General features: G+C 39.4%; 1 protein-coding gene across 1 annotated transcript; it reads left to right on the forward strand.

Annotated features, from left to right (window-relative positions):
• Positions 1 to 19,315: 19,315 nt before the first annotated feature.
• On the forward strand, positions 19,316 to 27,178 carry osr1 (odd-skipped related transcription factor 1). Its single transcript, XM_046837438.1, has 3 exons — positions 19,316 to 19,538; positions 24,910 to 25,579; positions 25,796 to 27,178. Exons 2-3 carry the CDS (start codon positions 24,963 to 24,965, stop codon positions 25,926 to 25,928), a joined length of 750 nt encoding a protein of 249 aa, XP_046693394.1. The 5' UTR covers positions 19,316 to 19,538; positions 24,910 to 24,962; the 3' UTR covers positions 25,929 to 27,178.
• The last annotated feature ends 201 nt before the right edge of the window (positions 27,179 to 27,379 follow it).

Consider the following 27,379-nt stretch of genomic DNA (forward strand, 5'->3'; position numbering starts at 1 on the left):
TGAAAACATGCTGGCCATGTTTTTCCTGATTTACAGATTGCTAAATGAAATCTTCTTTGCTTAATGCCAGAACTTTCTTTCTAACAAGGTCTCTGGACATCGAGAGGTTAATATTATATGATTGCAATTTAATAAAACGTTGTTTATAAAAGGTTGAGTGTCAGTGATATTTCACCCTAGGGATGAGAGTGGACCCTGTGTGTGTGTGTGTGTGTGTGTGTGTGTGTGTGTGTGTGAGAGAGAGAGAGAGAGAGAGAGAGAGAGAGAGAGAGAGAGAAACCTGGGCTTGAATAAATACCTTAAACAGTACAGTGTCAGTAAATGATGAACACTGAGTATAAAGCTCTCATGTGGTTCTGGGGTTCTTCTGTTAATTTAAAGGAAATGAGGATTTTTCCCCCCCTCCGGTGATCAGAGAGTTCTCGCATTTCTCTCTCTCTCTCTCTCTCTCTCTCTCTCTCTCTCTCCATCTCTCTCTTTCTCACTCTCTCTCTGAACACGGATTAAACGTCTGTTAAAGCCAATAATTAAACATGAAGGAGAGAAACAAAGAACGTTAAAATTTTCCATTTCACCCAATTCCTAAATAAAAAACTAAGTCTCTGAAGAATCCTGAGTAAAACACTAAGTCTCTGAGATGACTCCTGAGTAAAACACTAAGTCTCTGAGATGACTTCTGAGCAAAACACTAAGTCTCTGAGACGACGCCTGAGCAAAACACTAAGTCTCTGAGACGACTCCTGAGCAAAACACTAAGTCTCTGAGCAACTCCTGCGTAAAACACTAAGTCTCTGAGATGACTCCTGAGTAAAACACTAAGTCTCTGAGATGACTCCTGAGTAAAACACTAAGTCTCTGAGACGACTCCTGAGTAAAAATATAAGACCCTGAGATAATCGACAAATAAAACTATAAGTCTGTGAAATGACTCCTGAGTAAAACGTTTGTTTGTTGCCACTGGTGGTTATAATGGTGGTTATAAACATTAATACCATACGTTTATGCATGAGGAGGATGTGAGGAGGAATTTTTGGATTGTTAACGGAAAACTGGATTTCCTATTGGTGAGAGAATGTTGTGATGTAATAAAAGTGGAGTACAACTAAACATCTGACCTGCACACAGAATAATACACTGGCTTATTATTATTATTATTATTATTATTATTATTATTTATTTTAATTAATGTCTGAGTGTTAGTATATTAGAAGGTAAATAAACTATATTATTTATATTTAAAAGATTAGTCTGAGTGTGGCTTGTAAGTAATAAAAAACCATGAGCCTTTAGTGTTGTTAAAGCAAGCAGAGCATAGTGTAACAACACGATTAGCATAAATCGTTCCATGACAATGAATTCAATCTAAAATGGACAAAATACAAAAAACAATCCTCCTGGACAAAAGAAAAAAACAAGAAGCTTCAAGGCAAGGACATGATTAGCATGGCAATATTAGAACTAATCAGTACCAAAACAATTCAAACATTTTTTGTTGGAAGGCGAAAGTAAACAAAATAGATTAAATTAAATAATAATAAAAAGAAATCCATGTGAATCAAATCGCTCCAGCTTTAACTAATGTGGGGATAAAATCAACTTGTTAGTTTAAGACTGCTAGTGCTAATCACTACCAAAACTTTGAAATGAGAAAAATTCACATGATCTTGATATTCCTATGCAGTCCTATGAATGCAGAGGAGACCATGACTAGCGTGATGACACCATTAGCATAAATAATTTCCGTCATAATGAAATAAATCTTTTGAAAGAGAATAAACAGACAAAATTAAACAAATAAAATAAAATAAAGTCCTGCAGAACAGAATGTAGGTTATGTGGATCGGAAAGCACGTTTCTGGGTAAAACTATGTTTATAAAAGCTTTCAGGGGAAAACATGATTAGCATTAGCATATATAATTGCTAATCAGTACAGAAACACATAAAGTCATGGTTTTTAGGAGAAAAAGGTAATGGTTTCCCCCAAAAACAAAACAGAAAAAGCCTCAACAACTTTTATTTTGTTTAGGAGGAAAGACAACATATACAGTAAAACCCCGTTGTACAAACATAATTCGTTTTTGAAAATTGCTCGTAGGTCCATTTGCTCATACGTTCGAACTGATTTTCCACCTAGGAATTAATGTAAAAGTGATTTAATCCGTTCCGAGATTTCATTCGATCGCTTATTTCTGCACTTAAAAAGTATTTGTAGCCTATTTTAACAAAAAAATACACTGCAAATTGAACACTTACTCATGTGGTAGTGGTTGATTGCGAGTGTGCTAACTGAATTTTTGTGCCAATTGTGTTTAATCAGATGTGTCCTGTCTGGTTATTCATACGTCCAGCTAAAAAACACTTTAAAGATTATTAGCAGCTAATAACAAATTATTAATCAGGTTCACACATGTTAGCACTGATAATGAACAAAAAAAAGATAGTTTCTATGGAAAACAAGTAAAAAATCGAATTTACCTTAGAACAGATGCCTGTACATTAAGAAGTATGTACATACACATACACATACAGTGAGGAAAATAAGTTTTTTAACAGCCTGCTATTTTGCAAGTTCTCCCACTTGGAAATCATGGAGGGGTCTGAAATTGTCATCGTAGGTGTCCACTGTGAGAGACATAATCTAAAAAAAATCCAGAAATCACAATATATGATTTTTAAACTATTTATTTGTATGATACAGATGCAAATAAGTATTTGAACACCTGTCTATCAGCTAGAATTCTGACCCCCAAAGACCTGTTAGTCTGCCTTTAAAATGTCCACATCCACTACATTTATTATCCTAAATTAGATGCACCTGTTTAAGGTCGTTAGCTGCATAAAGACACCTGTCCACCCCATACAATCAGTAAGAATCCAACTGCTAATATGGCCAAGACCAAAGAGCTGTCCAAAGACACTAGAGACAAAATTGTACACCTTCACAAGGCTGGAAAGGGCTACGGGGAAATTGCCAAGCAGCTTGGTGAAAAAAGGTCCACTGTTGGAGCAATCATTAGAAAATGGAAGAAGCTAAACATGACTGTCAATCTCCCTCGGACTGGGTCTCCATGCAAGATCTCACCTCGTGGGGTCTCAATGATCCTAAGGAAGGTGAGAAATCAGCCCAGAACTACACGGGAGGAGCTGGTCAATGACCTGAAAAGAGCTGGGACCACTGTTTCCAAGGTTACTGGCTGCACTACTTTCAGTATGTGTATGTGGATGTAAGATTATTTGACCAATCAGATTTCAGCCTCTGTGTGCTGCCATGCCAATTACATCTGCACAGGGCCTTCAAAGTCTGTTCTGCTGGGTCTTTTACCTTACTCTTTAATAGAAATGGGTCTGTTTCTTTAACCAATCAGATTTCACATTCGCCTCATAGGGCCAGCTAGCAAACACTTGTGTAGCGCTCTGCACACATTAATACATCTGTGCCTTTATGCATTAGTACATTTATGCTTATGGAGGAAGAGAAATTTATTTGGTCTTGGACATACTTAAAAATCTGCTTCTAATAATGCATATTTTTACTAATGCTTGGTTCCTGAACACTGTTACTTCATAAATGTGTTTGCATGTAACATTGTTTAAATATGATGCAAAACATCAACATTTCCCTCATCGTTTATCAGTTGACCGCTGGTTTTAGGTGAATATGTATACATCTTTACTAATATTTATATAATTAGCTAAAACAGGTCTAAGGTGATTTAATAAGCAGAATTGTACATTGTACAGGTTTTGGACTTTAACAGAGCTTTTTACATGATATCTGATGTATTAGTCGCTAATGCTTCAGTATTTGCTTACTTTAACAAAACAGTAGCAGACTTTTAAAAGTATTAATATATTTTCTTCCAAATTCTATAATGTATTTGTTTGTGAATTAGCAGTTGATGTTGGGTGTGCAGTTTAGACATTTACAGCAGTTTTGAACAGTTAAACATCATGCCATGAAAAATCTGATTCAAAACTATTTTGGAATTTAGCATCATTAGCTATGGTTAGCATGGTGTAGCAATAATGTAGCGTCACTGCTGACTGAGAAACTCTAAATAATAAGCAAAGACTAATCATACTTATTCACTTAAACACGATTACTACAGTTTTTTTGCAACCGGACCGAAAAACTTCTGAAAAAGAACAGATTGGTTCCTCTGCCTCGGCTCACTAGAGATCTGATTAAATTTGTTGTTTTACAGGGTTTCGAGATGTTCCTGTGCTGAACTCAGCCCTGGCTTCTCCACTTGGCCGAGATAAAAACATTTGTCACTGGATGAGGGGGAAGGAGGTCAGGAGAGTGTTTCATATCTCTCCATAGAGCTTTCCCTCTCTCAGACCACGGCGGAGCAAGCAGCGGCCAAGGGCTTGTTTTATTATTTTTTAATGATAAGTGGTGGGCGTCTCCCTGAAGGTCAGATACTCCAAGTGATGTTTGGACTGGATGCTTAAAATTGTCAGCAGAGACACAGATGAAGAGAGAGAGAGAGAGAGAGAGAGAGAGAGAGAGAGAGAGAGAGAGAGATAAGCCTATTGAATGATCTGACGTTTGTTTAGCCTTATTAGCCTCTGAAATTTTCACAGTTATGCTAGCTTAGTGTGAAGCTACACTCTTAAACCCTACACTCACACTGGCATAAGACAAACCCACAGGAGAGAGTTGAGTTCTTTCATGTATGGACGAAACAGACTAAGTTTTTCTGAATCTTACACTCGTTACTGCTGTAAAGTCACAGACCCAATACTATTTTTAATAAATGTTTTGGACCAATACCGTGCCCTGACATTTCCTCTGGTTCCTTCGGTTCCTTTCCCTGGTTTTTGTCTTGCTGACATATACAACAGAGACATCATAAAGAAAAATAAAACTTGGAAGAAGTTAATACACATGATGGCCAAAAGAATGTGCACCCCTGTCCATCACACCTCAAACACATGGTCCTATAGAACGTCACTGTACGCTGTAGCATTTAAATGTCTTTGTATTAAACACTGTCCATGCACGCTTGTGCACAACCCTGAACTCCACGAAGATGTGACAGTTGGATTTAAAGAACTCGAGTGTCCTGCACATAGCCCTGACCTCCTCAACCTCACTGAACACCTTTGGGATAAACTGGAGACTAGTTTATAATGAAGGAACACACCCGAATCTAGAGAAGATCCTTCCCAAAGGAGAAGAGTGGAGGAGGTCGTTATAATAATAAGTCTGGAATGAGGTATATTAGGTTGCTGGTCAGAGATGCACAAAATCTTTGGCCATGTAATGTAACGCATTGATGGTGCAGCTTAATCTGGCCAGAGGGTGTTTTTGTGGAGCTCCAGATACTTAGATTAGCTACCACTAGTAAAAAATTATGAGAATGATGCGTTAGATTTTAACTGTTTTCTGGTTTACATGAATAAAGTTGTATGAGAAGACAATAATTTGCATGTTGGTTTTTATCTACGCAAACAGCCAATCAGAGAACACTTTTTTTACCAGCACACATGAGTTTGCCTGACTTACGAATGTATAATGAACAAAATTTAAATCTTTTTTTTTTTTTTTTTTACTAATCAATGTCAAGTGAAAAGCATCAGTTACTATAGTAAATTATAACTCTAAATTGTTCTGCTATACGTTCAGATATGCATCAGTCTAAATGGTGGTATTATCACCATAGTAACAGTAACAAAGTAAATTTTTCTGTGTCGCTTTGCCAGCTCACTGGAGATAAAAAAAATACTTTCGACAAAACACACAAGAAGGAATACAGCAAAGCAAAGAATTATTAAATACAGCACAGAAACCGAATCTGTGTCTATAAATAGTGTCGTTATGGAAACCACCTGCTACTTCTCTCTGGCTTCGATTTCTATAAAAGGCCTTTATGCTTTTGGAACTGAGATAGCACATCATGGGGTTGATCTTTTCATGCTCGCGTGTTCATATTTATACACGCAAAACACTTTTATTTCCAGAATACACACTGCAACTACAGACGAGACGCAGCAGGAACTTTTCTTCAATCAAGTCATGCTATTATTATACTTATTATACAACCACGATCATACACCACAAAATCCTATCAGCTCAAGGCTCTGTGGATGAATTAAAACAGGCCAGGAGTCAGTCCCTGCTCTCACTGTATGTTCTCTTAATCCATGTTCTCGCTTTCGGTGTGTTCTCTTACTCCGTGTTTTCTCTCTCAGAATCCTCTCACTCAGTGTTCTCTCTTTTAGTGTGTTCTCTTACTTCGTGTTTTCTCTCTCAGTGTCCTCTCACTCTGTGTTCTCTCTCTCTCAGGGTGTTCTCTTAATCCGTGTCCTCTCTCTCAGTGTTCTCTTACTCCGTGTTCTCTCTCTCAGTGTGTTCTTTTACTCCATGTTCTCTCAGTGTGTTTTCTTACTCCGTGTTTTCTCTCTCAGGGTGTTCTTTTACTCCATGTTCTCTCTCTCAGTGTCCCATCTCTTAGTGTTTTCTTACTCCATGTTCTGTCTCTTAGTGTGTTCTCTCACTCCGTGTCCTCTCTCTCAGAATCCTCTCATTCCGTGCTCTCTCTCTCAGGGTGTTCTCTTACTCCGTGTCCTCTCACTCTGTGTTCTCTCTCGGTGTGTTCTCACTCCTTGTTCTCTCTCTCAGTGTGTTCTCTTACTCTGTGTTCTCTCTCTCAGAATCCTCTCACTCAGAATCCTCTCACTCCGTGTTCTCTCTCTCAGTGTGTTCTCTCACTCAGTGTAATCTCACTCCGTGTTCCCTCTCACGGTTCTCTCACTCTGTGTTCTCTTACTCAATGTACTCTCAGTCAATATTCTCTATCTTAGTGTCCTTTCACTGTGTTCTCTCTCTCAGTGTCCTATTACTCCATGTTCTTTCTCTCAGTGTCTTCTCTTACTCCGTGTTCTCTCTCTCTCAGAATCCTCACTCCGTGTTCTCCCTAAGTGTCCTCTCACTATGTTCTCTCTCTCTCTCTGTGTCCTATTTCTTTATGATCTCTCTTAGTGTGTTCTCTCACTCCGTGTCCTCTCTCTCAGTGTCCTCTCACTCCATGTTCTCTCTCTCTCTCTCTCTCTCTCTCTCTCTGTGTCCTCTCACTCCATGTTCTCTCTCTCAGTGTCCAATTACTCCGTGTTCTCTCTCTCAGTGTCTTTTCTTACTCCCTGTTCTCTCTCTCAGAATTCTTACTCCGTGTTCTCTCTCAGTGTTCTCTCACTCCGTGTTCTCACTCTGTGTCCTCACACTCAGTTTTCTCTCTCAGTGTCCTTTCACTCCGTGTTCTCTCACTCAGTGTACTCTCACCCGTGTTCTCTCTCAGTGTCCTCTCACTGTGTTCTCTCTCTCAGTGTGTTCTCTCACTCCGTGTCCTCTCTTTTAGAATCCTCTAATTCCGTGTCTTCTCTCTCTCAGTGTCCTCTCACTCCTTGTTCTCTCTCTTAGTGTCCTTATACTCCGTGTTCTCTCTCTAAATGTCCTCTCACTCTGTGTTCTCTCTCTCGGTGTCCTCTCACTCCATGTTCTCTCTCTTAGTGTTCTCCCACTCTGTGTTCGCTCTCTCTCAGTGTCCTTCCACTCTGTGTTCTCTCTCTGTGTCCTCCTATTCTGTTTTCCTCTCTCTCAGTGTCTTCATTTACTCCGTGTTCTCTCTCTCTCAGAATCCTCACTCCGTGTTCTCCCTAAGTGTCCTCTCACTATGTTCTCTCTCTCTCTCTCTCTGTGTCCTATTTCTTTATGATCTCTCTCTTAGTGTATTCTCTCACTTCATGTCATCTCTCTTAGAATCCTCTCATTCCGTGTTCTCTCTCTCTCTCTCTCTCTCTCTCTCTCTCTCTGTGTCCTCGTACTCCATGTTCTCTCTCTCAGTGTCCAATTACTCCGTGTTCTCTCTCTCAGTGTCTTTTCTTACTCCCTGTTCTCTCTCTCAGAATTCTTACTCCGTGTTCTCTCTCTCAGTGTTCTCTCACTCCGTGTTCTCACTCTGTGTCCTCACACTCAGTTTTCTCTCTCAGTGTCCTTTCACTCCGTGTTCTCTCACTCAGTGTACTCTCACCCGTGTTCTCTCTCAGTGTCCTCTCACTGTGTTCTCTCTCTCAGTGTGTTCTCTCACTCCGTGTCCTCTCTTTTAGAATCCTCTAATTCCGTGTCTTCTCTCTCTCAGTGTCCTCTCACTCCTTGTTCTCTCTCTTAGTGTCCTTATACTCCGTGTTCTCTCTCTAAATGTCCTCTCACTCTGTGTTCTCTCTCTCGGTGTCCTCTCACTCCATGTTCTCTCTCTTAGTGTTCTCCCACTCTGTGTTCTCTCTCTCTCAGTGTCCTTCCACTCTGTGTTCTCTCTCTGTGTCCTCCTATTCTGTTTTCCCTCTCTCTCAGTGTCTTCATTTACTCCGTGTTCTCTCTCTCTCAGAATCCTCACTCCGTGTTCTCCCTAAGTGTCCTCTCACTATGTTCTCTCTCTCTCTCTCTCTGTGTCCTATTTCTTTATGATCTCTCTCTAGTGTATTCTCTCACTTCATGTCATCTCTCTTAGAATCCTCTCATTCCGTGTTCTCTCTCTCTCTCTCTCTCTCTCTCTGTGTCCTCGTACTCCATGTTCTCTCTCTCAGTGTCCAATTACTCCGTGTTCTCTCTCTCAGTGTCTTTTCTTACTCCCTGTTCTCTCTCTCAGAATCCTTACTCCGTGTTCTCTATCTCAGTGTTCTCTCACTCCGTGTTCTCACTCTGTGTCCTCACACTCTGTTTTCTCTCTCAGTGTCCTTTCACTCCGTGTTCTCTCACTCAGTGTACTCTCACCCGTGTGATCTCTCAGTGTCCTCTCACTGTGTTCTCTCTCTCAGTGTGTTCTCTCACTCCGTGTCCTCTCTTTTAGAATCCTCTAATTCCGTGTCCTCTCTCTCTCAGTGTCCTCTCACTACTTGTTGTCTCTCTTAGTGTCCTTATACTCCGTGTTCTCTCTCTAACTGTCCTCTCACTCTGTGTTCTCTCTCTCGGTGTCCTCTCACTCCATGTTCTCTCTCTTAGTGTTCTCCCACTCTGTGTTCTCTCTCTCTCAGTGTCCTTCCACTCTGTGTTCTCTCTCTATGTCCTCCTACTCTGTTTTTCCTTTCTCTCAGTGTCCTCTCACTCCGTGTTCTCTTTTGCGGTGTTTTCTCTCTCTCAGTGTACTTCCAATACGTGTTCTCTCTCTCAGTGTCCTCCTACTCTGTTTTCCCTCTCTCTCAGTGTGTTCTCTCTCAGTGTCCTATCACTCTGTGTTCTCTGTATTAGTGTGTTCTCACACTCCTCACACCACGCTCTTTCCCAGTATTCTCTCATTCCGTGTCCACTCTCCATGTTATCTCTCTCCCAGTGTTCTTTCACTCAGTTTTCTCTCACCCATGTTCTCTGTGTTCTCTCTCTCACTCTCTCTCAGTGTGTACTCTCACTCAGTGTTCTGTCTCTTACTCTATCTTAGTGTTTTCTCTCTCACTCTTTCTCTCAGTGTGTTCTCTCACACTCTCTGTGTTCTCTCACTTAGTCTCTCTGTGTTCTTTTACTCCACGCTCTCTCTTTCTCAGTATTCTCTCATTCTGTGTCCACTCTTCATGTTATCTCTCTCCCAGTGTTCTCTCACTCCATGCTCTCTTTCTCAGTATTCTCTTACATGTTCTCTCTTTCCCTGTCCCCTCTCTCCTTGTTCTCTCTTTGTGCTATTTCTCTCTGTGCTCTTTCTCTGTGTTTCTTTGCACAAAAAAATATGAAACTCAATATTAGAGACTGAAGCGAGCTGAACAGCAGCTCATAAATTGTTACCATTAAGTCATTCATGTTTTGGTTGTTATGGTGTTTATTTACACAGTCTTTTGGTGGGGGATAAAGTTTATTCCCTGCAAAATATTGATTTGATCTATCAAGCATTTTGTCTTTATTTGTATGTGTAACGGTCTACTGATGGAAACATCTCACAGGTTTATGCATTAAATGTACATTTTAAACACACCAAATTTAAATAGATCACTCAAATCTAACAAAAACTCTACATTAAAAAAAAATATTATTATTATGCTATAATGTAAAATGGTCACAGGCAAATGAATAAAAATGTATGAATAATTTTTTTTAATTAATGTGTATCTTTTAATACATCAATTTATGGAATTTTATAAGTATGACATAAGATATAAGTGAAAAGTTTGCAAATGCATATGCAAATGTATGTAACAAACTTTTCAGACAGATGTCTGAAAGATATCTAATATCTCTAATATATATTAGGGCTGCATTTTGATCATTGATTAATCAGATGCGATTATTAATTTTTTTTGTTTAATTGTTTTTTTTGTTTTTTATTAAATGTTTTGCTTATAAGAACTATATAAAACCGTATTTCAGTGTGTTCATCTATAAAATGTTACAAAAAAAAAAAAAAACCACAATGAGTTTAACTATCCTTAATTTACCACGGTCCTTGCCCCCTGTACTATATTCACGTATAGCGAAAGCGGGGGAAAGGTACGGGCTGCATATGGGGTCTCCCAGGACCTAGACAGCTCGGTGTGTAGGTCGAGAAAAACTGTTAGGCCCCCGGGGCAGAGGCTGTGCCGCTAGATGCAGGAAACCCTCATCCAGCTTGCTGGGAACGCGTTGCTTCCGCTTCTCGTCGGGCTGAGCTATCTCTAGCTTAGCGATGGCCCGTGTCACTAACTCCAGGAGCTCCTCGAACAGCACAGGCTGTGAGGAGTCTGTGGGCTCACTAGCATCCAAAAACTCTCCCTCCTCAAAGGAAGCGATCTGGAGCTCCACGTCACACGTGCCGGATAAAAGGACCGCCGAGGCGAGTGCTTTTCCCGGAGAACTCAGCAGGAGAGGCTGGAGGGGACTCATCCATCTCCATGCCTTCTGCTAGGTCAACCTGCGAGCCCCACAACCTTCAGCGCCGCTTCACCTCGGCAAGAGCGGGGTCTGAGCCACGAGGGAGATCACTCTCCTCTAAGAGGACATCCTCATTTATTACGGTGGGGGGACACACACGAGCTTTGCATTGTTTGCTTGCGAAAGTTTTTTTGCTTCTTAGCCATGCTGCACAGATTCAAACACAAAATGCTTACCTGAACAACAGAAGCTGATGTCGCTCCCATCGCGTTCCCATTTCGTAGCTTCCTGGTTTGCGTGACGTCGCCCGCCAATGACGTCATGACTGCCTATTAGCCAGATTTTACATGTGATTCAGAGCGTGAACAACGTGAGGCGTTCCCAAAGCATTTTTGATGCAGCTCGAGTTCCTGAAAGGGAACTCTAGTACTAAGGGTTCTTTAGCATTTTATGTCCAACTTCAAGAATTTCTCTTAAAAGGAGAAAATCCTGATAATTCCGCATATCGAAGGAGTGAACGAATGGAGGATGGAAGGAATGAAGACATTTGTAAAAGTATGACTAAATACACTACTTTATTACTAAAAGATGTAAACTATTTTAATAAATTTTTTCATTTATTTTATTTTATTTAAACAATTTAATTTTTGCCAATTTAATTAATTAAATCAATATAATAAAAAAGTCTATTGCATACATTTTATTTATTTCATTTTATCTTTGATAAAATATTATTTTATATATTATTTAACCAAGCAGGCATTTTATTTGAAATTGTTAAAATTTTAAACTGTTCAAATCTTGATCACAAATGTTAACAAAAATAAACGGTGTTAATAAAAAACGACAAGCAATTTTATGTTTTGCATTACTTCCCCCTAACCATAGCGAAATGTAATGTTTATATGTAATTGCATTTTGTTAAGTGTTAAAATTCAGATTTTTTTTTAAATCCTTCTAGATTTTGTTTTAGAGTGTATTATATTTAGTATATTTGTTAATTTAACAGACAGACAGATAGATCAATAAATAGATAGACAGACAAATACAGAAAATAAATATACAAACATACGGTATATAAAGAAGAGACAGATACAATGAGGGTGTGATGTGCTAGTGCAGATGTGATTTAAGTAGACATTATAATTGTTAATTTATAATAATATATCATATAAAATAATATAATATACAGCTATAAAAACTAATGTATCATTATTCATTAATTAATTATTATTTCAAAACATGCACGACATGCTGTTTTCTCATGCTGTGTTATATAATATAATAATGTACACGTCGTATGTGATGAATGTTCTGTTGCTAAAAGTGGAGTATAAATCAGACATGACTGAAAAAGTCATTCAAACCCATGTCCATTACAGCGTGATCGCCAGAGCGTGTACATCACCCATATTTATCTCATTTATCTAATCACCTCTGAAAACACATGAGCTAATAGCAGCCCTGTGTCGTATAACTGCTCTCTCTCTCTCTCAGGCACATGTACAAACACACACACACGCACGCACGCACGCACACACACACGGACGGACGCACGCGCACACGCACACACACACACACACACATACACACACACACACACACACATACGTTTTCTCTTCCCTAGCGAGGACCTCCTTTTCAAACTAACTTAATGACGATAATAAATGCTCTGTTACTCCACAACTTCGTCCTGACCCCATCCTCGTTAACAAAAAAAGAAATAGTCTCTTGTGTTTTATCTCATTTTAGAATTAATAAAATAAATGCCTTAAATAAGTGTTTTCTTTTCTGAGGAACGAGACTCTGAGGACACGTGACTTTATTCCCTCTTTACAATAACTTATATTACTCACACTGGTCCTCATAAAGAGCTGAAAACATACACACACATACACGCATACACAAACTGATACTTAATACAGATAAACAAATGTGTGCACATTTGTGTGAAACACATTCACATTGCAAGTCACACTCACACATCTACATTTACTAATAAATTAACTAGTATAATTTAGACAAATATATTTAATCACACGCACCTTCACTCACTAATGCACAAAAAAAACATTTCTTAATTTACACACACATAGATGCCAAGTCTCTCTCTCTCTCTCTCTCTCTCTCTCTCTCTCACACACACACACACACACACACACACACACACACACACACACACACACACACACACACACACACACACACACAGAGACAGACCCTAAATCCTACACGTTAATAAATGCTAGTAATATAATTTAAACTGTTAGTCCCTTCCAAATAACGAACAAAATAGGTTCTAAACACACACACACACACACACACACACACACACACACACTCTCTCTCTCTCTTTTTCACATACACACCTGACTCCAGGGCAGGGGCTTCTTCCACTATTATATGCATGCAGGTGAGTGTGTGTGAGTGTGCAGAGTTGAACGACTAGAACCAATGCAAAAAAGGAACCGTTAGACAATCTAATGCAATGGTCATTTAAATGAGAGAGAGAGAGAAAAAGAAATTTCCCTTTCACTCTTGCAGATACTCTTCTATCACAAATCACTTCTGCCACTCTTCTCCACCCACTCCAACCTGCCTGCAATCTTTTCTTCACTTCTCTAACACACTCTCCATTACTTTGCATTGTTGACCCCAGGTAAAAACAAGGACTGTGGTGAGACCTGTGATGTTGTTTGGTTTAGAGTCAGTGGCTTTGAGGAAAAGACAGGAGCTGGAGGTAGCAGAGCTGAAGACGTTATGGTTTCCATTGGGAGTGACAAGAATGAACAGGATTAGTAATGAGTGTATTAGAGGAACAGCGCAGGTAGGACATTTTAGAGACAAGGTGAGGGAGGCGAGATTGAGATGGTTTGGACATGTGCAGAGGAGGGACATGGGGTATATCGGTAGGAGAATGCTGAGGATGGAGCCACCAGGAAGGAGGAAAAGAGGAAGACCAAAGAGGAGGTTTATGGATGTGGTGAGGGAAGACATGCAGGTAGTTGGTTTGAAAGAGGCAGATGTAGAGGATGTAGATGTAGAGAATGGGCGGGTATGGAGACAGATCCGCTGTGGCGACCCCTAATAGGAGCAGCTGAAAGAATAAGAAGAAGAATTATTTTTTTTTACTTCTGGATGAAGCTTGTCTAAAAACGTAAGAAGTCAGATGCTGCACTTCGCCTGGAGGAGGCAGAGGAAGTTAGGGTGCAGAAAAAGGAAATTAAAGAGGAGATGTAAAAGGAAAAGAAGAAGGTAGTAAAAGATGATGAGGAAGCAAAGATGAAGGAGGAGGAGAGAAAAATGGAAAAGAAGGAAAATGAGGATATGGAGGATAATTATAAGTAGGAGGTAAAGGAAAGAGAAGAAAGAAGAGGATGTGGAGGAGGAAGCTGTTGATAAGGAAAAGGTAAAAGAAAGGGAGGGAAGATGATTATGTGGAGGAGGAAAATGATGAGGAGGATGGGGTAAAGTGAAGGAAGATGAGGATGTGGCGAGGAAGGAGGATGATGAGGAGGTAAAGGAGAATGAAGATGAGGATGTGGGAAAGGAGAATGGTGAAAAGAGGAGGAGGATGATGAGGAGGCAGTAAAAGAAAAAGAAAGAAGATGAGGGTGTGGAGAAGGAGGAAGATGATGAGGAGGAAGAGGAGGTAAAGAAGTAGAAGGAAGATGAGGATGTGGAAAAGGAAGATGATGATAAGTGGGTGATGAAAATAAAGGAAGATGAGAATGTAGAGAAGGAGGATGATGAGGAGGTGAAGAAATGAGAAGAAAAATGAAGATGTGGAGGAGGAATATGAGGAGGAGGAGGTGAGGAAAAGGGAAGTAAGATAAGGATAACGAAAAGGAGGAGTTTGATGAGCATTAGGTGAAGGAGTAGAAGGAAGATAGGGATGTGAAGTAGGAAGATGATAATGAGGAGGTGAAGGAAAGGGAAGGAAGATGAGGATGTAGAGAAGGAGGATTTTGATGAGGATTAGGTGAAGGAGAAGGAAGATAAGGATGTGGAGAAGGAGGATGAGAAGGAGGTGAAGGAGAAGGAAGATGAGGATGTGGAGGAGGAGGATGAGAAGGAGGTGAAGAAGAAGGAAGATGAGGATGTGGAGGAGGAGGATGAGAAGGAGGTGAAGGAGAAGGAAGATGAGGATGTGGAGGAGGAGGATGAGAAGGAGTTGAAGAAGAAGGAAGATGAGGATGTGGAGGAGGAGGATGAGAAGGAGGTGAAGGAGAAGGAAGATGAGGATGTGAAGGAGGAGGTGAAGGAAAGAGAAGGAAGATAAGGATTGGAGATAGAGGCTGATAAGGATGAGGAGGTGTAGAAGTAGTAGGAAGCTGAAGATGTAGAGAAATGAGGAGAGGTAATAAGGAGAAGAAAAAGGAGGAGGTGAAGGAGGAGAAGTTCAGGCTCTCTTGATTCTCTGTACAGAAATGTAAACAAGGTCATGTGGTGGTGCTGCTGGTTTGTATTAGGGAGTGAGCGCGGAGCTTCCGTGGCTGATTAATTCCCGGAGGTCAGAGCACTCGAGCGTCCAGCACCGCACCACAGACCAGCAGCGCATTCCCTCTGTTTATGAACGCGTCTCAGATTACAGTCTAATAAAATGTCCTGCGTGGTTATTGTGGTGGCCTGTATCGTGTTTTCTGCTTGTTTTTTTCCCACTATTACTCCCCCTCCCACTTCCATCCAAAACCCCCAAACCCCAGATCCAAAATCCTCCATCATTATTATATTTGGTCTTAATCAGTCGCAGGCAGCGTCCCCTTTTCATTTTGCACTCGTGCTAATGTTGCTAACAAGTGTATATACTCTAGTTTAGCCCATGCTGCGCTAAAACCTCAAACTGACACGTCTCCTCCTGGAGTTGTTAAGCATCGATGTAACACGATGTTGTCTAATAACTTGGTCAAAAGAACAAGCAAGAAAAAGATATGCGAGAATGGACGTGGATTTATGTCTGGGATGGAGAAAATATATATGTAATATGTTTAAGTGCACGTGGTAATACTGAGACACACGTCATGCTAAAAAAGTCATTATGCTAATAAAATCACCTACCATATTAGTCTATTATCAATATTTTGATTCCATCCATATCCAAAACTAATACAGGCTTGTCATGGAAATCTTTCGCTAGTCATAAATACCACTAGCTAAGTCTAACTTTACAATGTGTTTTGTAAATTACTTATTTTGCGACATTTCTTGCTTGGCCTTTCAGCTTTGTTACATTTAAGATGGTTGTCACATTACGTGTTTTGCGTGATTGCTGTTGAGCTTATCATTTTTCTGCGATGTCAAAAGTTTCTTTTTCGCCAGCACATAAACACATTTTTTTAGCCTCGGGCAAAATATTTGCCACATTATACATTTCAATGTTGTTCAACAATATTAGCGTTAGCTTCTCTCTGATGCTACTTTTAAAAAAAAGACTTTCGTCTCACAGCAGGTTTTCACATGAGGTCATAACTTTCCTAAACAGGAGCATGATAAAAGTAGTTTTATTGCTATGTTCGAAAAAGTTTCCTCAGAAGTAATTTCAGGTCAGCGCAAACATGCTACCATGGTCAGTAAAAAACATTTATGAATAATAATACTTACAGGTTAGTTTAGGAATGCTAGCTGCTAAAATATTGGCATTTTGAACGTAATCATTGTTTTTTAATCCTACAATGTTGGTTTATGTTACCTTCAGCAAGCTGGCTGAAAGCGTCTGAGAGAATCACACACACACACACACACACACACACACACACACACACTCACAGGCTGAATCAAAGCAAATAACTTCCTTCTCCCCATGTCCTGTCTAACGTTATCTGCAAACTGCAAAACACGTTATTGGGGTATTAAATCTCAGTAATAAAACTCGGTGTCACTATCCGTTTATAGTTACATTACATGTCTCGCTTGCCTTACATGGGCTATGCACACTCATTCCCTCATTCCCTTACCTGCTTTCCGAAACATAATTAAAAAAAAAATACTCATGCTTTAAAAAGCGTCTTAACTGCACCCCAAAACCACTTATAACAACAATAACTGTCAAATAATCGAATAGGAAGACACTCCCACATTCACATTACGTCCGCCCATCTAATTTGCATATATTAACTCTAGGTTTTTGTCATATATATATATATATATATATATATATATATATATATATATATATATATATATATATATAAATACACTACAGACCAAAAGTTTGGACACACCTTCTCATTCAAAGAGTTTTCTTTATTTTCATGACTATGAAAATTGTAGATTCACACTGAAGGCATCAAAACTATGAATTAACACGTGGAATTATATATGGAATTATATACATAACAAAAAGTGTAAAACAACTGAAAATGTCATATTCTAGGTTCTTCAAAGTAGCCACCTTTTGCTTTGATTACTGCTTTGCACACTCTTGGCATTCTCTTGATGAGCTTCAAGAGGTAGTCACCTGAAATGGTCTTCCAACAGTCTTGAAGGAGTTCCCCGAGAGATGCTTGGCACTTGTTGGCCCTTTTGCCTTCACTCTGCGGTCCAGCTCACCCCTAAACCATCTCGATTGGGTTCAGGTCCGGTGACTGTGGAGGCCAGGTCATCTGGCGCAGCACCCCATCACTCTCCTTCTTGGTCAAATAGCCCTTGATGCCTTCAGTGTGAATCTACAATTTTCATAGTCATGAAAATAAAGAAAACTCTTTGAATGAGAAGGTGTGTCCAAACTTTTGGTCTGTACTGTATATAATATATCGAATATATTATTGCAGGGCAGACTTTGTTGCTTGGACCTAGTTCCGGGAGAAGGTGTGAGGAGCTGGAGGAGAGATGGAGTCCACTAGGTGGCGCATTCTGAGCGCTTTTTACTCGGCACACACGAGCGCCCGCGCACACACATACACACTGCTTCAATCCTGTCCGTGATTTGAGAATTTGATTTGAGAAATGCAAATCGGACCCACACAATCTAGAGTTTGATTTCACTTACACGAGAGCGCGCGCGCACACACACACACACACACACACACCAAATAACAACGACGTCATGACATCTCTGTGTCTAAACCCACTTAAAGTAATGAGACAAGAGAATAAAAACGTTAATGATGAAACTGAAACAAGCAAAAAACATAAATAAACCCTACAAATTACTAAGGTACGTGCGCGTGAATGTTTTCTGCTCATTCTCTCTCGTCTTCTTTCTTTTTGTCTTTTTTCTTTCTGTCTTTCATTTTTTTATTCTCTTTCTTTGTTGTAACTGCAACTAAACGCGTGACAAATGAAATGATGGAAGCGGGTTAAAATAAGTCGCGGGCGCGTGTGTGTGTGTGTGTGTGTGTGTGTGTTCTCTTTCTCCTGTCCGAGTCTGAAACAGTTGACAGTTGTGTATTTGCCCCTAATGAGCGCGAGCCGAGCTTTGATTTGCTCCCTCTCACACAGAAGCTCAGGATTTAAAGAAGAAAACGGAAGAAAAGAGGATAAAAAGAAGCAGCAGCAGCAACTTTACACTTCCAGCCCATTACAGTGTGGATGTTAATCTCATTCTGGATTTCTCAGGTGAGAGGTAAAAACAAACAGGTGTGAAGTTTACAGTCAGGTCAGAGAGAGACAATAATAATAATAATAATAATAATAATAATAATAATAACAACAACAATAAAATCACTAACATCATTACATTTTACAGGTTTTACACACGGATTTTTAAGAGAAATAAAATAGATTACATTTGTTGTCTACGTGCCTGCTTATTTATTTATTTAAATATAATTAAATATTTAGTTATTTACATCCATACACATTTATTTCATTCCGTTTGTTTATTTGTTTACCTGTTTATTGGACCGCTTTCCCTATCAAATGTATGATCGCCATATATCCATCAGCATCAAACGTCAAGGTACACAGAACTGTAAGTGGATATAAAACACATTAATAAATATATGCACAAAAATGGAAGCCACCATAATAGCGGCAAGCTGTAAAAAATAAACAAACAAACAAACAAAACAGATAGATAATAAAACAGATCCCCAGAATGATCTGTAACTTGTTGATCATCTGATTGTAACGGGGATGATTCAAAAAAATTGATTGGAAGCAGTTTAACTTTAAAGGCAGAACAAAATAATTTGTGAACAAAAACAAAGCAACTTTTTTTTTTACGCGCGCGTGACTTGTTGCGTTCGCTGTGCGTTTCGTTCATTTGCACAATTTTTATGCTTAATGTCGATTCAATTGCACGTGCAAAGAAAGAGAGAGAGAAAAATAGAGAGAGAGAGAGAGAGAGTTAAAGTGTGCATGTGCACTGTACAACATGTGTAACGTGTGTGTGTGTGTGCGTGTGTGTTGAACTATGCGAAAAGTTTAAGAAGTGTGTAAGAAACTTTCTCTGTGTATGAGTGTGGGTTTGGCCATATGACGCGCGAGGGTTTGGTTACAATAAAGAGGCGGTGTGGGTTTTTGGGACCGCAGTACTGAGAGAGAAGGAGAGAAGGAGAGACACACGCGGGGAGGGAAAGTTTAATCCTGCACTAACAGCTGTGTGGAGCTGCTGCGGTGTGTGTGTTTGTGTGTGCGCGCGCGCGCGCGAGTGTGCGAGTGAGAACTGGCTGAAGACTGCATGCATGTAACTTTCTTTGCGTGGGAAGAATTAAACTTTTTCCTGCGAGTCCCGCCGGATCTTCCTGCCTGCGCGAGCTGCCGGTAACTATTTCTACTTTGATGTATTACTGTTTCTATTTTTATTTACTTGTTTTATTATACAATTTTATTTGCACATTTTTTTAATTTAGTTTGTTCGTAAAGCATGAGTTTGCTGTGCGGTGATGTTCTTACACCGTCCTGCAAACTCGACTTCCCCGACAAATAAACTCGTGCTGGATAATAAATCCCGAATCGATCTGTCTGCGCGCGCGGTCGATATATATATGCACTTATACATGTTTTTTTTTTTTTTTTTTTTAATTTGTATTTCTTTCTTTCCTTCTCTTTATTGTTACTCGACAAATTGTGATCTGGGGAGCGCTCGTGCGTGCGCTCTCCCGCTCGCTCGCGCCAGGATGTTATGTAGTTGAAGCGTGCTTTGCATTCCTCTACATCTCAAACACCGATTACAACAAAAATTTAATTAAAACGGAAAACAAAAAAGCAATGCTAAATAATAATAATTATTATTATAATAAATATAATAATAATTATAATAATAATTATAATAATGAACAGGTGGCGCGCGAACTTCGGTGAACCATGAGATCTAAAATCATGAATTATTTTAAACATTATATATATTTGAATATTATTCAGTGCGTTCAGTTTCAGTATATTTTCCTGGTAATTTCTTTTTTTGCACTGAATTTGTATTTGTATTTTTACGTGTAAATATATGTTTGCATTCCGTTATGTTCCGTGGTCAGAAACAGATTGAAGCGTGAAAAGTTTTTATTTTATAAATTTTTTTAATTGTTACTACTGAATTAAAAAAAGATAAACATTTCTGTATTTACCTTCAAATGCACGCACGCTGCGTTTCATTCAGTGCACTGTGTGTGAACGCTCCTGGACCAGCCCGAGTCTCTCCATTGAAACAGTAAGAACTGCAGTAAAATACTGATTAATGGCTCTTATTATAGCGATCAACAGTCAAATAAAAGCCAAGTGTCATTATTAGATTAAATATTTACATTCTTCCAAAAGCTCCAGATCAGGAGCAGTGGCCAAGCCAAACAATCTGCACCTGGATATTAACTCCACATTATCAGGAGGGATATTTATCACAGAATCCGTTTCCTCACAGTACAGACTCATACTCACCCAAATAACCACTTTTCTCTCCTAACCATTTATACAAACCTTAACTGCTTCTTTTCGTAAATATTTGGTTTCGTATAAAAAAAACGTTAAAAAAGGAAATAAATCCCATTTTTATCATTCGTTTAATTTTCGTTCAATGTTAAATTGTAAGCTAATAACTAGCTCGCGTTTTTTCAAAAGTTAGTATTTAAAATTTACCCCCTAAAAATCTTCAAAATCGCCCCAGAAAATGTTTATCCTGGTGTCGAATTCATTTCCAAATCTTTAAGTCGTTCACAAAATGAAAATAAAATAAAAAAGTGGGTTTATTACTATTCCTTTTAGTCAGGTAGCTAAACTGAGAGAATACACCCCCCCACCACCACCACCACTCCCTCGCGCACTGAGAAACACACAGCCCTCGCGCTTTGCAAGTGGCTTGGCGCGCGCATCACCTCTCGCGCCCTTGAGCAGAACACGGAATCCTGCCACAGGCCGGGCTGAAGCACGCCGCCTTCCCACGCACTAACACCGAGAAAGTAGTGCCCGAACTGTGAAGTAACACCGGAATACTACACTATGTACTATATATTTAACCCGCGGGGGGGAATCACCTGCTAACTGACACTAACATACAAAGCAAAGCAAACGACCATTTTGGTCTATATTTTCATTTTAGATTTTTACAAAAAGTGTACACTTTGAGAATGAGTCCGTCACATTCACATGGCGGCCCAGGCCCTAACTAAATCGGTGTCTCGCATGAGTTTTGGGCTTCAAAACACTCTACAGCATTGTGACACATTTTGAGCTGGAAATCAGCACCTGGTTCCTCACAATACACGAGCGGCCTGAGCCGTTCACACTTTTACTCTTTCCCCCTCAGACACTCAGACACTGATTTATATTAGGTGATTGGGTGCTTTTTAGTCACCTGAAGATCATGGTTTCTTAAACAAAGACAGAGGATGACTGAGGGACAGGTGGGCTGTATCCCAAATCCCTTCCAATTCCTTACTAGTACACTCTATACAGTTCGACATTAGCATAATCAAGTTTATATTTTCTACACATTGACACCCCCTTGTAGTGCACTGTAATAGAATGGTGTACTGTAAGATACTCTCAAGCACACTAGGATAGTTCTCTACACTTGATGTAGTACAGTACATACCTGTTTATGCACACTACATTAGCGTATACGCTGTGATCCAAATTCCTCTCATTACACCGTATGTAGTGCTCAACGTTTAATGTCCTGTGACCCTCTTGATTCCTTTTCATCGCCTTACCTTCGGATTAGTGTTCAAGGCAGCGACACTGATTCCTCCTGCTATCCTTAATTAACCGGAAAAATTAAACCATTCATAATAAAGCAAAGTACAAGTCTGACTAATTAAAGGGTAAAATTCCTTCATCTTGTTGCCCTGAAAAGTTTATCAGCTTACAGGTTAAATCATCACCATGGCCAGATGAAATCACACTTATCTCTCACCTCATTGTGCTTGGTTCAAGGGCTTAACGGCGCCCTGGTGTAGCCTCAGCTCACTTCAAAGGGTCAAAGGTCGAGTGCTGATCTCCTCTAATGACCTGGCGAGTAAAAGTCAGTTATTTCTTTGCAGTGACAGAGCTGCACGAATCCCCTGTGGAGAGCTTCTGCACCGTAGGGAACCTAATTAGGACCGTTTCACATTTTTTTCAGTCGAGTCACTTCTTTTTATTTAGTCAAAAGATACATAAAGTGTATATTTAATGATAACAGTAACACCAGCGACAAATCAAGTGTTAGATTATGTAGAAACAAATGTCTTAATCACCTTAAATGAAGTACATACGAGTTCGTTTTTTACATTTACATAGTTTTTTACATTTCAGCCAAGTGAACTTGTCCCCTGATGTCCAGTTCTGTGCCCTTTGTAGTGCACTTTATGTCCAGTAGGGAGCTTCTCTGCATTCCGTTTGAAATTATAGGATCCCGGTTTGTGCAATATATAGTGTATACTTGTTCATAAATAACAACAATAATAACAGTATAACAACAACAATAATAATAATAATAATAATAATAATAATAATAATAATAATAATGTGTAAATAAGAATCATTGTTTTTAATATTATTATTATTATCATCATTATCACAAAAAAAAAATATATATATATATATATATATATATATATATATATATATATATATATATATATATATATATATATATATTTAATGTGATAATGATGATAATAATAATAATGCAAAATTATAGCAATAGCAAAAGTAATGTTTAATGAACAGTAATAATGAACAAATTTAGGCCAATATGGCACTTTACAATAATTATTTTGTGTGTGTGTGTGTGTGTGTGTGTGTGTGTGCAGGTATCAGGGCATATGTAATTCTCTGTTGTTTTAGTGCATTACCGCATGTTATAACCTCAGACTAGTGTTTGGGTCAGGGTCAGATTCACACACATTTTATATATACATATATTTTTAGTTATAAAAGTTGTAGAAGATGAAGCTGCACCTCAATCATGTAAACTGGTTCTCGTGGCGTGTGATGGTTCTCTGTACTTGTCTATTTGTGTGTGAGAGAAAGACTGCTATTCTGCTGATGTACCAGTGAGATGAGGGTACATGAGCAGAGCTAAACTTTGTCCTTCAGGATGTCGGAGTGTTTTGCTTTTTCGCCGAGGTTTTGCTAAAGGGAGAGCAGAACCACGCAATGCAACAGGGTGCACTTCTTAAATCAACATTCAACACACGTAAACTACTCGACAGCCGGCGATTTCTTGCACCCAGTCAATCTCGGAAACGTTTTGTAGTGGCATGATTTACTGTGGTATCAATTATAATTACATCATCGTAACAGATTTCAGCCAGAAACTAGCATCACATCACACACCAAACACTGCTTTCTCTAACATTTTGCTAAACGGTACAAACGTCAACGAGAATACTACTTTCTAAATTTTTTTTAACCATCGCTCTTCTTTAAAGTTGAAATTAAACCTGGGAGTGTGTAAAGTAATTACATTCACATGGAGTTCAATTTCAGCCCATAAGCTAGAAATGAGGAAACAAGTCAACGATCCCCAGGATACAGTAAACAAGCCCGAGTCACTATATGTGTGTGTGTGTGTCAGTCATGAGATTGAAACAAAGAGGTGTTATTGTGCTTTGTGCCGGTGTGTATCAGGCCAGATTAAACACTCGGTGCAGGTATGTCACTCTGCTCGGGCGTCTTTCTCTCTCTGTCTATCAGCTCAGACGCCTCGGGCACATTTTCTACAGAATGTCTTCGCCAAAAAACACACACGCGTGCGCACACGCACACGCACACACACACACACACACACACACACACACGTATAGCAAGTTTAAAATTAATTTGTATCACTGTGTCTCACACATGCCTTGTCAGTATCATGTTGTCAGACATTATGTTTTGATTTGTATGTGTGTGTGTTTCAAAAGTCTTTAATATTAAGTAAAATGATTCTAGAAATCCTAAAAGAAGTGTGTCTAAAACCCAGTTAAAGCTGGCAAAAAAAATATATATATAAAATAAAATAAACGTCTAAACTAAACAGGGATGACAAGAAGCAGGAGTTGATGAAGTGATAAAATATGGCTGGATTTACCTGTCACCTTGCTGTTTAGGGTAAAAATGTCAGGTTTGGTGCTATGGCTACTATTCTGGCATGCTATTTAATGCCCCATAAACATTTTTAAGTCCTTATTTATATTCTTCTGTGATTCTGGTATCCAACTATTTAGTACATAATGTTGTATGTTTGTAATTGAAAATGTTTTGAGTTAATTGAGTTCCCTGATCAACGATTTTCCATTTTTTTTAACCCTCTACGCTAGTTTTCCACATTCCATAAGAAATACGACATGTTTTGGCATAGCTAGTATTTTGGAGACCATATTTTAAGTAAATTAGTATGTGGTTTTGGACGTAACCGCATAAACTCCCCAACGATGTTAGTTCAATTGGTCATTGCTGTGTTTTGACATACTAGATAGCAAAAAGTTATGCCAGTTTCGCCTGTTTCCATGGTGACCCAGGAGGAACACGAGTCTGTTTGGTGTAGTAAGTATTCTGACGAGTAATTGCTATGTGATTTGGGATCTGTGTCCTGTGTGTTTTGCCAATGATGCTAGTGTGACTGAGCAATATCTTGTGTATTTTATTGCTGGTTTTCTAGTTTAATACCTTCGATTTTCAAATTAATTAGCTTGGCTGAGAATCTAATCAAAATTTTTATCTGTCTGTTTTCCAGGGTGGAGCCACTGCTGATTGATTTTTTTTCAAATTAGAATCCAAACAGGAATCATGGGTAGTAAAACACTTCCTGCCCCTGTACCGCTTCATCCTTCCCTCCAACTGGCCAATTATTCTCTCCTCCAGACTTCAAACGGCTTTCACCTGCCCACTGATCAAATGCCTGGCATCTACAGCTTCAGTGCTCTTCACGCCGTCCACCTGCACCACTGGACGCTGGGATATCCTCCGTTTTTGCCACGCTGCACCTTTTCTCGTTTCCCTCTCCCCTCCATCCCTCTCCTCCCTCAGCTTGTGCATCCAACCAAACAGGAAGCTAAGAGCAAACCACGTTTCGACTTTGCCAACCTGGCCGCTGCCGCCACTCAGGAAGAGCCACTGAAGGCAGAGGACCTGAGCGTGTCCGTTGGAGGTGGAGGGCACACCAACGCGCCCTCCCTAGGCTGCCTGCTTGATGTTGCCAAACTGGCTTCACCAGAGAGGAAGCCGAGCCGAGGGCGTCTGCCTTCCAAAACCAAGAAGGAGTTCGTGTGCAAGTTTTGCGGCCGCCATTTTACTAAGTCGTACAACCTGCTGATCCATGAGCGCACTCACACGGACGAGAGGCCGTACACCTGCGACATCTGCCACAAGGCCTTTAGAAGGCAGGATCATCTCAGAGACCACCGGTAAAAGACATTTAAAAACATTGCACATCACGGTTCATCAGTTTTCAGATATTTAAACCTTGTCATAGCCAAATCACAGCACTCCTATGAACTGATGATTAGCAGTGTAACAAGCCCTGATCTGTAGATTTACCAGGACTCTCTCTCTGTCTGTCTGTCTCTCTCTCTCTCTCTCTCTCTCTCTCTCTCTCTCTCTCTCGCTCTATCTCTCTGCAGGTATATCCACTCCAAAGAGAAGCCGTTCAAATGCCAGGAGTGTGGAAAAGGTTTCTGTCAGTCCAGGACTCTCGCCGTCCACAAAACATTACACATGCAAGTCAAAGAGCTCAAACCTGCCAAGATAAAGTGAGGTCACACCACATTAGCCAATGGGGACACTGGAAAAGCCAAAGAGACCCGAGGACAGCAGCCAATAGCAATAGCAACGTGACCAAAGAGTGAAAGGTGCAAGACTCAAACTAATACGATATCAAAATATGGACTCACGGAGCCAGGAGCTTCTCGCTGAATCCACAAACATGAGCTGGTTCTGAATAAAAAAAGATTTCGGATTTTTTTAACGTTGACAGAGGTCCAGCCTGTGAGATCGCAGGAAATACAGAACCACGAGGAAGGACTTCAAAAGCGAGAGCCAACAATGTAGGTGTGTTTGTGTGTTGTGTATATATATATATATATATATATATATATATATATATATATATATATATATATATATATATATGCACAAACACACCTACATTAGTGTTTGTGGATCACTGTGGATTTAAAAGAAGACCCAAATGCCTTAAAGACATCGACTGATGTTAGGAAAATGGAGGGGAATCCAAAGACCTACAGGACAATAATGTGAGCCAAGTGCAACAGGTCTTCAACAAGACCAAAAAATGCAAAAGGAGCTAAACTCCAGCTAACACGATAGCAAATTATGGATTCATGAATCTGAGATTTTGATGAAAATCCAAACACACTGCAGTTCTGGATAAAAGCCATGAGGTCGGCCAGAATCAGCCAATGAGGACATCCCAGCAGTGCAGACCAAAGAGATGTGTTTAAGATGACCAAAGACAAAGTTCTTCCAGTGTTTTAAATCAAGAAGATGCCTATATATGGATTAATGAATTGCTGAAGTTACCAAAAAGTATGTAATTTGGAACTAAGTTGCATCTGACCCTTCAGACTTTTTGAAGCATATTCATCTTGGATTTATGGATTTTTTGGAGAACTTTGGAATGTTAGCAACCGGAATGGATAAAATCCAGGGACTTGAGTGCACAAAAATGTGATCTTAGACTGTTTTTTTCTGTCTATGTTGACAGATACATCAGTTTATTGTTTATTGAGTTCGGTTGATAAAGCCCACTGAGGCTCTGCAAAGTACAAGACAATCATAAATACTAAAAAAATTAAAATAAACAGAAAAACAAAGCCATTAGCTCGACTAGCCAAAGCCACATTCCAATTTTTGTAATAATTTTTTGTACAGATTTTCTTTTTTGTATAACTGTTATTTGGCACTTTAATCTGTTTATGGATTATTTACATATATCACTGGATTCCTTAAACTTGTTGTAAAAAAATAAATAGTCATTTTCTTAACAAAAAGTGTGTTTTTTCCCTCCAAAGTTATTACACATTCACCTGTCAATAACAGTAAAAGGGGCATGGTCTATGACTGAAAACCAAACCATTTGCTTTTATCAGATTTTTCCATATACTGGACTGTACTTTACACTAATTAATGCTGATTTTTTATGATAGAGGTGCATCTGTTGTATCTAAATACAGTTTCATTATGCA

Source organism: Silurus meridionalis, chromosome 2 (genome assembly GCF_014805685.1).
Source record: "Silurus meridionalis isolate SWU-2019-XX chromosome 2, ASM1480568v1, whole genome shotgun sequence".
NCBI classification, from domain to species: domain Eukaryota; kingdom Metazoa; phylum Chordata; class Actinopteri; order Siluriformes; family Siluridae; genus Silurus; species Silurus meridionalis.

What these genes read in the sequence shown, in the direction of transcription:
- osr1 (XM_046837438.1), top strand. Translation starts at nt 24,963, where the DNA reads ATGGGTAGTAAAACACTTCCTGCCCCTGTACCGCTTCATCCTTCCCTC. An exon ending in GATCATCTCAGAGACCACCG is followed by an intron (nt 25,580 to 25,795) that starts GTAAAAGACATT and finishes ATCTCTCTGCAG; the next exon opens with GTATATCCACTCCAAAGAGA.